Source organism: Dasypus novemcinctus, chromosome 6 (genome assembly GCF_030445035.2).
Source record: "Dasypus novemcinctus isolate mDasNov1 chromosome 6, mDasNov1.1.hap2, whole genome shotgun sequence".
NCBI classification, from domain to species: domain Eukaryota; kingdom Metazoa; phylum Chordata; class Mammalia; order Cingulata; family Dasypodidae; genus Dasypus; species Dasypus novemcinctus.
In genome coordinates this window covers 100,838,256-100,850,903 of record NC_080678.1, presented here as the reverse complement: position 1 = coordinate 100,850,903, position 12,648 = coordinate 100,838,256, and the positions used below count along the sequence as shown (strand labels likewise).

At 39.7% G+C, this 12,648-nt stretch overlaps 1 protein-coding gene across 3 annotated transcripts in view; it reads left to right on the top strand.

Moving 5' to 3' along the window:
- Positions 1–11,772: 11,772 nt before the first annotated feature.
- Positions 11,773–12,648, top strand: part of LOC131278769 (zinc finger protein 37A-like) — a 45,238-nt gene continuing 44,362 nt past the window's right edge. For all 3 annotated transcript variants that reach the window (XR_009186210.2, XR_011649080.1, XM_058299230.2), the window contains exons 1-2: positions 11,773–11,889; positions 12,182–12,277. Coding sequence is in view for 1 of the 3 variants with exons in the window: in XM_058299230.2 (XP_058155213.1) it covers positions 11,790–11,889; positions 12,182–12,277 (196 nt within the window). In the remaining 2 variants the exon portion in view is untranslated. The remainder of the gene's footprint in view (positions 11,890–12,181; positions 12,278–12,648) is intronic.

Sequence of the window (12,648 nt, the reverse complement as noted above, 5' to 3'; positions counted from 1 at the left end):
TTGCTTGCCTTTTTGGCATTTTTTGAAATTTTTTGTTGAAAGCTGGACATGTGCTATTAGGTAATAGGAACCGAAGTAAATAGGCTTTAGCATGAGGATTTATGTTATTCTGGCCAGGAGCTGGCTGTGTTTAACATTTGTTATAGCTGTAGATGAAAGAGGCTTCAAATTCCTCCAGTGTCCTTGTTTTTTCCTTCCCTCTTGACTTTGCACTTCCCTCGGGACTCCTGTTGAGAGAGTCTGTCTCACAGCTCTTGCGCTGACACCCACTGTTACTGCACTGAGCCCTGCTGGTGTGCTGTAAGGTGTGGGAAGGGAGGGTGTTCTCTAAGCTTATGCTTCACTCTCAGTCTTTGGTGGGCCATGCCCCTTCACCAGTGTTTCTAATGATCTGGAAAATGGTTAACTATTTTAGATGCTCAGAAAAGAAGGCTCAGTCCTGCAGACTCTATCTTTTGTCCTGTGTTTTAGGAGATTTGCACAGTTTTTAAAAATATATATATCCATTCTATTTCAGGTCTTCAGTTGAGAGTTTTGTCCTTGATTTTCACAATTGAGCAGTCAAGATTTTAAATTTCGGGGAGCTCTTTCTTGCCCTCTGATGATTCCTTTTAGTTGAAGTTGGTTCTTTAAACTCTTTTCTCAGTATATCTAAGAATACCTGTTGAATTAAAAGCCATTTTTTTACCCATTTATTGCGTGTTGGGAGCAGTCAAAATAAAGTACACGCCGAACTCAGCAGAGCCAGCAGCATGGCTGCCAGAGAGGAGCCAACTTTCTCATTTGAGTAAACTATAATTAGTTCACCACAACATGGCGGGTCCCACATCATGGCAGAACTCAAATCTGCCCTGTCACTTCCTTGTTCTTCTCCCTCCCTGCTCCTTTGTTCTCCGTTTCCGCCACTGCCCAGACTGATAAGATAGTGTGCAGGTGCAAGACGGTGAAACTGAAGTCCGCCTTCTACCTCAGCAACAGAAGTAGCCAATCCCTAGCTTCCACCTCCACCCACCACCCTTCCCCTTCCCAAGAGTATATATGCTTTGTTCCCTCAATAAAATTCACAGCTTGATCAGAACACTGTCTTGCTGTCATTCTTCATGTCTCTTGTCCCACCATTCTTTCTCGGCAGGTTTTGAGCCTTCGTTGCCGTCCCGCAGGCCGGAGCAGACTGGCGCCCGACGTGGGGCTCGACGATTCCCTGTAATTGAGAAAAGAACGCTGCTTCACCAAGGAGGGGAGTGCTCCCTGCATATCGGCCGACAAAAGGCCACATTTCAGCAGCAGAAAGGAGGACCTCAGCATCAACCCGTGAATTCTTCAGTCATTGGCAGTGGCCAAATGGGTAAGTGAAATACTTCATTTCACTTCATTTCTTTATAATCATGGGACAAGCAGAATCTTCACATTCATTGTTTATTTGCCAGGTAAAAGAGGCACTCAAGACATGAGGAGTTAAGGTTAAAAAGAAAAGTTTAACTGAGTTTTTCAAGTTTATTATCAAAACCTGTCCATGGTTTCCCGAGGAGGGCACAATAAATGCAAAGTGTTGGAGTAGAGTAGGTGACTGTTTAACTGACTATTATAAAACTTTTGAACCTGAAAGGGTCCCCGTCACCGCCTTTAGCTACTGGCAGCTAGTACAAGATGTACTAGGAATCACCCCCAACCTCCTGATAAAAAGAATTTAGTTACAGAAGGGGAGACTGCTTTAAAATTAAGTTCTCAACCCCCTTCGGGTTGCAGTAAAAGGTCTGAACATCACTCGCAACCCCACCCCTCGCACCCGGGCTCTGGTCTCTTAGCCTAATCTCCCTTGATGATGTAGATACTGAGCACCTATGCCCTGCCATGCCTTCCGCCCCCTCTCCTGAGGATGGCAATGGCAAACACAACCCAAAGACTCTTGATAAGAACATGGAATGCAACCTTGAGCTGCTCCCACTCCCACCCTTTAAACCCCCTCCAAATGGAATCTCTTCCAATCTAAATCCTCCATTTTTATATCCTTTGGCTTTAATGCCTTCTCTTACAAACCTCAAGCAACCTCCAGCTCTTTAAGGTTCTTCTGAAATTAGTGAGCTTCGCACTGAAATGCGCAGTATTCGGGAACTCACTCAAACTCTTATAAGCATCTCACTTCCCGACACCAAAGGCAAAAACCCTCAGCTCGCCTTCCCCGTTCAGGCCAGAATAACCCTTTTCAAAGTTTGTAGGCAAATTGTGCACGGCTGCAGAAAAACTGTTTGGCGATACCAACACAGAAACAGACTTTGTTAAGCAAATTGCCTTTGTAGATGCAAATGTGGCTTATCAGGGCGCAGTTAGATCTTATAGAAAGTAGGAGAACTTGTCTGGTTACTTCAGGCTTTGTTCTGAAATTGGCCCCACCTATCAACAAGGCCAGCCACAAGCCCCAAAATCCAAGCAAGCTTATAAGGCAATCAACTCTGTTCCAGCAAACGCCCACCCCTTTCACAGCTCTTTGGGCTCCCTACTATCTACATGACAATGTAGCTCTGGGCTAGTGAAGACTAATATAGTTAATCCACTGGTATGAGAGAAAAATGTGGCAACATTTGTGTTTTGTTTTATTTCCATGCTAATTCTGATTGGGCTTATTTAACCAAGATAATAAAATGAGTACAAAATTTTTATCAAGGTCTAAAAGGAATTTTCAGTTTTAAATCAATAATTATCTCCAGAACTTAAAGTCTCAGTATAGTCTTACAGTAATTGTCCAAAAATGTGTGCTAATGGTCTGCCTAACTGCTGCTCAAGTTATTTTAACTGATTGCTGATAACTAATAAAAATGTTTCCAAGCACAAGCTTTCATATTACAGGCAACATGAATTCCAGAAGAAATCTTGAAAGGTACAATCTAAGATGTGCTATATAACAGGATTTAAAAGCAGCTATACCAAGAAAGTAAAGAATTATGAGTCGATTGTAAATAAATTGTATGTTTCTGTTAATGTGTTGTAATTGTTTTGTGTTTGTCTGTCTGTTCATTCAATGTCAATGTATATTGTGATACCTCCGGATGGTAAATATAAATTACTAGAAATTTTTAAAAGAGCTCTATTCAAATGGCCAAAAATTAAATAAGCGCTTATATCAAAACTTAAGTTTATTATATTAATACATAAGTTTAAATGTTAATAAGATATCTACAATAATAAAAATTGTGAGTCTTGATTAACAAAATTACTATGCCTTTTCATAAGAAATGGTTCTTGCCTAGATTGAAATAAATAACTTATCTTTCTTCACAGGATAATATGAAGGATGCAAAACTTAAATGAACATTTGGTTAAAAGTTTGTGAAAATGCTAACTGAAATTTAATAAGTCTTTGCAAAAAGGTGTTTTGTCCTAAAATAGGATGGCTAATTTTTCATAAACTCTTGGAACTTAATTTGCATGTGGCGAGTTGTAGAAGGTATTGTGGTAACTTTAAGTAAGGGAATGTGTTCTGTGAAGGTAAAAGTTGTCTTAACATAATATAATCTATATGGTTATAAATAATTATAAGAAATTTAATGAAGCATTGTTTAAATTAAGGTATTTAAATGGCAAATTCCAAAAGTCATTATTAAATATATATAAAACTGAATTGATGATGATAAATAATAAAAGGTAATTTTATAACAGGAAAACTTGTTGGTGGCTAGTCTTCCCTGCAAACTGACCTCTAGGGGACTGTTTCTGGTATCACATGCTACTAAGTATTTAAAGTGAAGAAAAGTTCATTATTTTAACAAGCTCATTTAGTGTTGATGGCAGTGATATGTTGTAAGAAGTTTGCCTGGTAACTTAGTATGTGGGATATATGGAATGTGTTTTTATTACTAAGGAAACAGGAGATGATTTCATCCTGAAATAAAATGATTGATTATTGAGTAAGAGTAAAATGTGGGACAAATGAATACTGAAAGTGTAGAAGATTTGTGGAAAGAAATTTTTATGGTTAAAGTTAAGTAAGATTTGATGAGTCTGTCTATAAAGTTTGAAAAAGCCTTAGTATCAAGTAGTATGTATCAAAGTTAAAAATATTGTTCTTTTTCAAAGTCTCTGAAATCATTAGTCTGTTCTGGTGAAAGTTTATGGAAAGTTTATATCCTGAATAATCAGTATACAAAGAGTCTGTTTTATCAAAACAGCTTCTTATGCTTTAACCTCATCATTTCCTCAGTGTTCAAGGAAGAAAGGGTCTTATCTCTTTTAAAGGAAATAATGTTTAAACCTGCTTTCTAAAAATCAGATCCTGAAAAGCAGCTTTTTATTTCAAACTAATTACAAGAGATTTGTTCTTTTACCTTGAAAGAAAAAACAGTTAAGTTCATTTAATATGTTATAAATTGAGAGTGTTTAAAAGTGTTATAAAATTAACAGGATTTTTTAACCCTCTGTTAATTAAAGTTGTATGAGTAAAAGATTCCTATGAATGCTTAAGAGTGTATAAAGTTACCAATATTTCAGCATAATATTAAAGAAAAGTACAATGTGGTTGATTATGGTTTTAATTATTATAAAAGAGTATATGTCACAAAAACAACCTCTTATCATAGATTAAAGTAACAACACTAGTATGCAGCAATCCCAAATACTGCTAGTTTGTTGCAAAAAGTTAAAGTCCAGCTGTATTGCTATCACTTTGTTTTAAAACTTGCTAAGACTTTCTTTAGTGTCTTCTTAGACAAATCAAGCCAGCTGCATTCTTCTATCTGTAAAAAACCCAACAGTAAACTTTTGCAGTGCTTTTCAAGGCTGTGTGCATAGCCCAACCATCCTGTACAGTATTTACTGATAGTAATAGTAATGGAAAAGCAGCATATGTTACTTTTCAAAAAGAACAGGTTTAGCCAACTCCTTATTCATCTGCTCAATGCACAGAGCTTTAAGCCATCATTAAAGTTTTACAAATGTTTTAAGAGCCCTTGAACATTGTCTCTGACTCTAAATATGTAAGTCTTAACTGTCAAGCATATTAAAACAGCTCATATCTTTGCTACTGATGAGTTATCTCAACTTTGTGCAGACTTGCAACATCTCATTAGGTTAAAACCTATTTACATTATTCATATATCTCTCATGCCTCTTTGCCTAGTCCTATGACATCAAATAATGCTTGAGCTGATTTATTAGTAAGGTGTTTACAAAGTGCTCACAATTGCCATGCTTTAACTCATATTAATGCTAAAGGCCTGTGAAATAAATATCAAAAGTTAACAAGACTACAGGCACAAGGAATTATCTGTACCTGTCCCACCTGTGGACCCTTAACTACAGTGTCTTTTCAGGCTGGGACTAATCCCAGAGGCCTGACTCCTAATCAATTAATGGCAAATGGATGTTACTCACATACCATCCCTTAGTAAACTACAATCTGTTCACGTTTATATTGACACTTATTCTCATTTTATGTGGGCTACTGCTCAAAGTGGGGAACAGGTCCATCATGTTCACTCACACCTCTGGTCTGCTTTTTCTGTAATGGGATGCCCTCTGAAAATTAAAACTGATAATGGACCTTCTTACATTAGTAAATCCTTTGAATCTTTCTGTTTAAAATATGGTATTGAACATGATACCAGCATTCCTTATAATCCTACAGATCAAGCCATAATTGAATGCAGCCATCATACCCTAAAAACTATGCTTTTAAAACAAAAAGGGGGAGATGATGGTATTATAACACCAAAAGATCAGTTAGCTAAAGCTTTATTTACTTTAAATTTTCTTAATGTTTATAATTCATTAACACCTGTGGAATGTTCACTTAGAAAATGTCAAACATCTACAGTAGACACAGGAAATGAGGATCAACCAATATTCTGGACAGATATTTTAAGCAATGTATGAAAAAAAAAGGCAGGGTTATAGTAAGGGGGTGAGGCTATGCTCTTATCATTTCAGAAAATGGAGAACAAATTTAGTTATCTGCGAAAAGGATTAAACCCCAGAATGAAGAGAGATGGAGTCTTCTACAACTTCTGATGATGGTGATCGTAAGTAATAAGGAAGCTGCCAGTAATTCCACTTATTAGGCCTATATACCTAACCCCCCATTACTTAGAGTGTTAACCTGGAAAAGTCCATTCTTTAATATATATCTGAATAAAACCCATATATTCCCTATACCAATTGATAATCGATTGCCAATTAAACCCTATTAAGAAAAAGAATCGATAATCTCATATTACCATTTGATTATCAATGCTTATGCGTTGGTAATTATCCTTCCTGTATGTATGTTAAAAATCGGGCCATAGCTATCTTCAAAAATAATAATACTCAGTTTATTGTGACTTTATTTCCCTCTTACGATTTAATCATGACTAAAAATCCTGCTTATAATTGTCCACAAAAAGACGGTAGGGATAAAGAAGGATGGCAAGAATGCCATATAGGAAGAGGATCTGTCATTTTTTATGATTCCTATGGAATAGTGTGGGAAAGTGCCCCTATGGGGAGTCCCATTGAATATAATGACAGATTTATTTGGCATGGTCTAAATAGTAAAGGACAACAATAAATAATTTTTACTAAAAATAATAGTGTTTGGAAACAGAAGGGGAAATGAATCCCTTCTCCATGGTGTAATATCACATCTATACACAAGCAGAAGTATCTGTGGAAAGTTTTTCTAGGAATAGCTCCTACTATAGAATGGATTGGGAATAATAGTAAGAATAGTCAATATCTGCATTTAAATCAAATTCATCTTCAGGCATATGTAAGAAATCCTTATGTGTTTGTGGTTGGAAAATTAGCTATAACCCAAAAAAATGTTCTATTCTATAAAAATGAGGCCTCGCATCCTAGTAGCCATTACCCCACAACTAACATACTATGGAGAAGGCAAACTAAAAAATTTTACTATCCCCATCTGTGTCAAAGAGAGCCACCTTCCTCCCTATATTGGTAAAAAATTAGCCTCACATGTTCAGTCGCTGCAGCTGCCACAGCACGTGGTGCTCTTGGTCATGGCCTCATCAGCTTGCAATACTTTGAACAACAACAACAAATTAGCCTAGAATCCAGTGCGCAGTCTCTTAAACTCTATGCAGCAGCACAACTAACATCCTTTGCCCAAGTAGCTTTACAAAACCACAAGGCCCTTAACTTACAGCTGAAAAAGGGGGAACCTGCCTTTTCCCCAGGAAGAATGTTTCTACTATATAAATAAATCTAGTATTGTTAAGCAAAACGTTAAAATATGAGAATTGCGGGAAGGGATACTGCCCTCCCTGTCATCCTCCTCCCCGATGTTAGTGTTATTAATAGAACTAAACCTGTACCTATCCCCAGCATGGACTACATTGCCAGCCACTCTAGAAGAGCTGTGCAACTTATCCCACTTTTTGTTAGGCATTTCTGGAGCCCTAGCCACTGGTACTGCGGGGTTAGGACTCTCTCTCTTACCCAACATATAAAATTATCTAAGCAATTAATTGATGATATCCAGGCTTTGTCGAGCACTATACAAGATATTCAAGATCAAATAGACTCTCTAGCTGAGGTAGTGTTACAGAAGAGAGTTAAAGCTGCTTACAGCAGAACGTGGAGGAATATGTCTAGCTCTGCAGAAACAGTGCTGCTTTTATGCCAACAAGTCTGGCATTGTTTGAAATAAGGTAAAAGGCTTCAAGTGCAACATTCTTAATACCCCATAATAATACAAAATGGCTGTGTTCCTCCACCAGCCTCACCCCACGTCTTAGCGTCCAAGCCCTCAACACCACCCGTGAAACCTGCGTGCTTGCTATTATACTCCCCTGCATTTATTTTCATAATGATAACCATTTCTTTGACTCCTGGCAGCGCCACCTTCTACCGGCCTATGTACAAAAAAGAGAAATCATTACCACCATCACAATCACTTCACTTTTAGGTCTCGCTGGAGCCGGCACTGGAGTAGCAGCCCTAACTACACAACAAACTTCTTTCCCCTCTATCAGGCAAGCCGTTGATGAAGATATAGCCCACATCAATGAAGATATAGCCCACATCAATGAAGATATAGCCCACATCAAAACCTCCATTTCCCATCTAGAAAAGTCCCTAAATTCATTATCTGAGGTTGTCCTCCAAAACTGCAGAGGGCTAGACCTCCTCTTCCTTAAGGAGGGAGGGATTTATGCGGCATTAGGAGAGGAATGCTGCTTTTATGCTAATCATTCCAGCCTTATTAGAGATAGCATGGCTCAGCTCAGAAATAGACTAGCAAAGCGTAAAAGAGAAAGGGAAGCCCAGGGAAACTTCTCCTGGGGATTCAATGGAATCCTTCCTTACATCCTCCCTATACTAGGCCCATTAATAACTATACTTCTCATACTGTCTTTCAGACCTTGGGCCATAAAAAGAATTATCAAGTTAGTCAGGGACCAAATTGACTCCGCTCTTGGCAGGCCTATCCAGGTGCATTACCACCGGCTCCACCTCGCTGACCAGGTTGTGTCTATGGACCATCCAGAGTGCCTCCCCTCCTGGATGAACTCTCCCTGCCAATAAGCTGCTGAGTGCAAGGCACAGCACTGCAGGAGACAGTTAGAGGTAAGCACAACCTAACTGATCTCTGAGAAGTATGCCTCATTGTTACAGGGGTGCGCTCTGTTTGCTAAGGCCACTAGGCAGGGTGCTTTGACCGCACTCAGCCTGCATAGATGGGCGGGATGCGTCAATAGCATTCTGACTGCTCAGGGAGCTGGGCTGGCTAGCCAATGACGGGCAACTGAACCGACCTAACAGTCAACCTAAGACAGGGACATGGCCTTTTGCTGCCATGCCTCCCCATGACGGGTAAGACTGGTCACGTGCGTGAGTGAGCTGAAACAGCTCACCGGGTGCGGTTCCAACCTAAGACAGGCACAGCCCCCCCTCATTCCATTTGCCTTTGTTGCACACTCAATAAAACCCCTTCCCAAAAAATCAGAGCCGTCTACATCAGGGAAATGAGGCCTCTACTTCCCTCAGCTAGCCTACGAGAAATACTGTGCTAATAAAAGAAAAAGGGAGGAGATGTTGGGAGCAGTCAAAATAAAGTACACGCCGAACTCAGCAGAGCCAGCAGCATGGTTGCCAGAGAGGAGCCAACTTTCTCATTTGAGTAAACTATAATTAGTTCACCACAACATGGCAGGTCCCACATCATGGCAGAACTCAAATCTGCCCTGTCACTTCCTTGTTCTTCTCCCTCCCTGCTCCTTTGTTCTCCATTTCCCACCACTGCCCAGACTGATAAGATAGTGCGCAGGCGCAAGACGGTGAAACTGAAGTCTGCCTTCTACCTCAGCAACAGAAGTAGCCAATCCCTAGCTTCCACCTCCACCCACCACCCTTCCCCTTCCCAAGAGTATATATGCTTTGTTCCCTCAATAAAATTCACAGCTTGATCAGAACACTGTCTTGCTGTCATTCTTCGTGTCTCTTGTCCCACCATTCTTTCTCGGCAGGTTTCGAGCCCTCGTTGCCGTCCCGTGGGCCGGGGCAATTGTGGCGATGTTTTTTTCCATAGTTTTTTTTTTGTCTTTTCATTTTTTTATTTTTTAAAAGATACTTAGATTACATAAATGTTACAAAGAATATATAGAGGATTCCCATACACCCTGCTCCTCACATGTTTAGTTTTGATTATCTTAGTTCTTATTGTTATGCTCTTGGTTTTCTTAAAATATCTGCTGCTTCATTTTCTATTCATTTTCTGTAAATGAAGAACTAGTGGTTGTTTGGGTTCCTATTAAACTCTCCTCTCCTGGGTTTAGTGTTCCCTTTGAGATAATTTTTTTCTCACTCTTCACGGCCTGGGCTTCTCCCAGGCTCCTGAGGAGGGCTCTTTCAGATCCAGTACCTGCTCTTCTGCCTCCACAGGCTCTTCCCTTGTGAGCCTTCTGACTCACTGCTGGCTTCAGCTACCACTGAGATGCCGGCGACTCCCCCAGGCCTTAACTTCATCCTGGGCTTCTGTTCTGAGCCCCAGAAGCATCCCTCCAGCTGCCTCCTGGGGAGCCTGCCCTGCTTTTCCCAGAGACACTTCAAGCACAGCATGTCCAAGCCCTCTCTACCTCTTACCTTCTAGGCAGAAGGTAATGACTTTTTTGATCATTGCAAATGCACCTCCTCTTACTGGGATTATGATAACCCTGATGGTAATTAAGAAAATCTGTCAGCATTTTGGAGGAAAATACTAGCATATTTATTAACACGTATGTGTGTCTTTAAAAAAAAAGAAATTTCATGGTATGTGTATGTAGCTTTTAATAAATATTTTGCAGGTCTCCAGACATTAGAAATTGGTCCTGAATTACTCATATTCTTGCTTCTGGTTATGTTTATGGATTTTTATCTTAATGCATTTCAGATCCTTTCTCCAACAAACTATTTGTAATTCCATTAAATTTTCAAGTTTTTAAAAATTAATGAATTTAGGTTTTTTAAAAATTTATTTCTCTCCCCCTGCCCCATTTTCTGCTCTTATATCCATTTGCTGTGTGTTCTTCTGTGTCTGCTTGCATTCTCAGTGGCACTGGGAAATCTGTATCTCTTTTTGTTGTATCATCTTGCTGTGTTAGCTCTCCATGTATGCATTGCCACTCTTAGGCAGGCTGTGCTTTTTTTGCACAGGGCAGCTCTCCTTGAGGGACGTGCTCCTTGCATGTAGGGCTCCCCTATGCAGGGGGTGCCCCTGCATGGCATGGCATTCCTTGCATGTGGCAGCACTGCACATGGGCCAGCTCACCACATGGGCCAGGAGGCCCTGGGTTTGAACCCTGGACCTCCTATATGATAGGCAGACACTCTATCAGTTGAGCCACATCCGCTTCCCTTTTTTTAAATTTAAAGATTAATTTTATTTATCTCCCCCTCACTACTTGCACTTGCTGTCTGCTCGTCATCTCTTTAAGGGCCACCAGAACCAAACCCGGGACCTCTCATGTGGTAGTCAGACACCCACCTGCTTGAGCCACATCTGTTTCCCTCAGGTGTTTTTAATGTTTGCAGGACTTTGCTTTGTTGTTGGCCCATAAGCCTAAGAACACATGATTGAGGTGTTAATGTCTTAAACCTTTACTTTCCTTAAAGAAACCCAGTCTCAAAATAGAACATAAAACTTCTCTCCCATGCTTAACACTTGCCATCCTCTATCTTTTAGATACTTCTAGCATTTTTCTGTCATACTTTATTGCAGGCACTTATTTTTATATGTCTCTCAATCATATCATGAGCTCTTCAAGAGCAAGATTTTTTTGAAAATTCATCTTTGCATTCCCAGAAACTGATTGTTCTAGGCGTACTGGGGAACTACAGAATTTGTGTGTGTGTGTGAATTAAGAAATTAATACATGATTGGGATACTTCTGTAATTTCCATTTCTCCCCCAGCATGCCACGTCAAACAAATACAGAGTAGACATGCCAAGTGATATTTTCTGTTTTGCTATCAGTTGTGAACATGAAAAGTGTTAGATCCCAAACATATTGTATATTATCCAGTTTTAGTCAGTATAGATTGAATATGAATGTGCTGTTCTAGGGGTCAGTGTCATTCGTGGCACATTGGCAGGACCTAGTGTGAAAATATGTGAGATAAAATTAGTGCACTGGCAGAATCCTTATACTATGTTATATGTTGTATGTATTCTATGTAGCAGTTTCTCTTCAGCTATGAACAGTTAACGTGACAAGTGTTAATTACCATACATGTATTGTATGTAACCCCATTCCAGTCAGTTTACATTGAATGTGAATGTGCTGTTCCAGGGGTCACTGTCATTCAGGGACGTGACCATGGACTTCACCCAGGAGGAGTGGCAGCACCTGGACCCTGCTCAGAGGACCCTGTATAGGGACGTGATGCTGGAGAACTACAGCCCCCTCCTCTCAGTGGGTAGGGATTGTGTTTTATGCCATTCCAAATGGCTTTTTTTAAGCTGCTGGTATATATGATCCTTTGTAGAGGATGGGTTTTAGGATTGAAATTTAGGGTTCAAAGCTGACCTGTGGGCCATAGTTATAAGCTGATTGATTGATCCCTTTTTGTCACTAGAAAGAATGTGTTTGTCTCCTCTCCCCAGTGAAAGCCTTAGATGGCCCTGTTCCTGAAGCTGTATCATCCTCTTCCTTCAGAGGTCCTGAGGGCATGAGCCTTGCCCAAGCCCTGTGTCTTTTTCCCTTCATAGGATTTTACATTACCAAGCCAGAAGTGGTCTTCAAGTTGGAGCAAGGAGAGAAGCCGTGGGTATTAGAAGAATCCTCAAGCTACCAGAGCCACCCAGGTGAGTTACTGAGTACCTAAATAGCTAGAAATCAAGTGACATTATAAATTTCAGAGGGTCAGTTCAGATGCATACCTTTGAGATTGTTTAGGAATCTTTTTTTTTTTAAAGAGGTACCATTTTTGAAGTGGCTGAGAATAATTGACCCATATTCCTTAGATATCACACTTGCAGGTAATGCTCTTATGTCTGTTTTTGTTTTTTGCATGAACTTTTAAAAGATTTGCCATTCTTAAATGTTTCCAAAAATTAAATTTTGCTTCTCATCTTAGGTCTTTTTCTTATTCTTTCCTTATTAGTTGTCTTCTTTTAATTACATATCGTTTACTCATTCAGTAGCTATTAAGCGAGCATTTATTAATTTACTTATT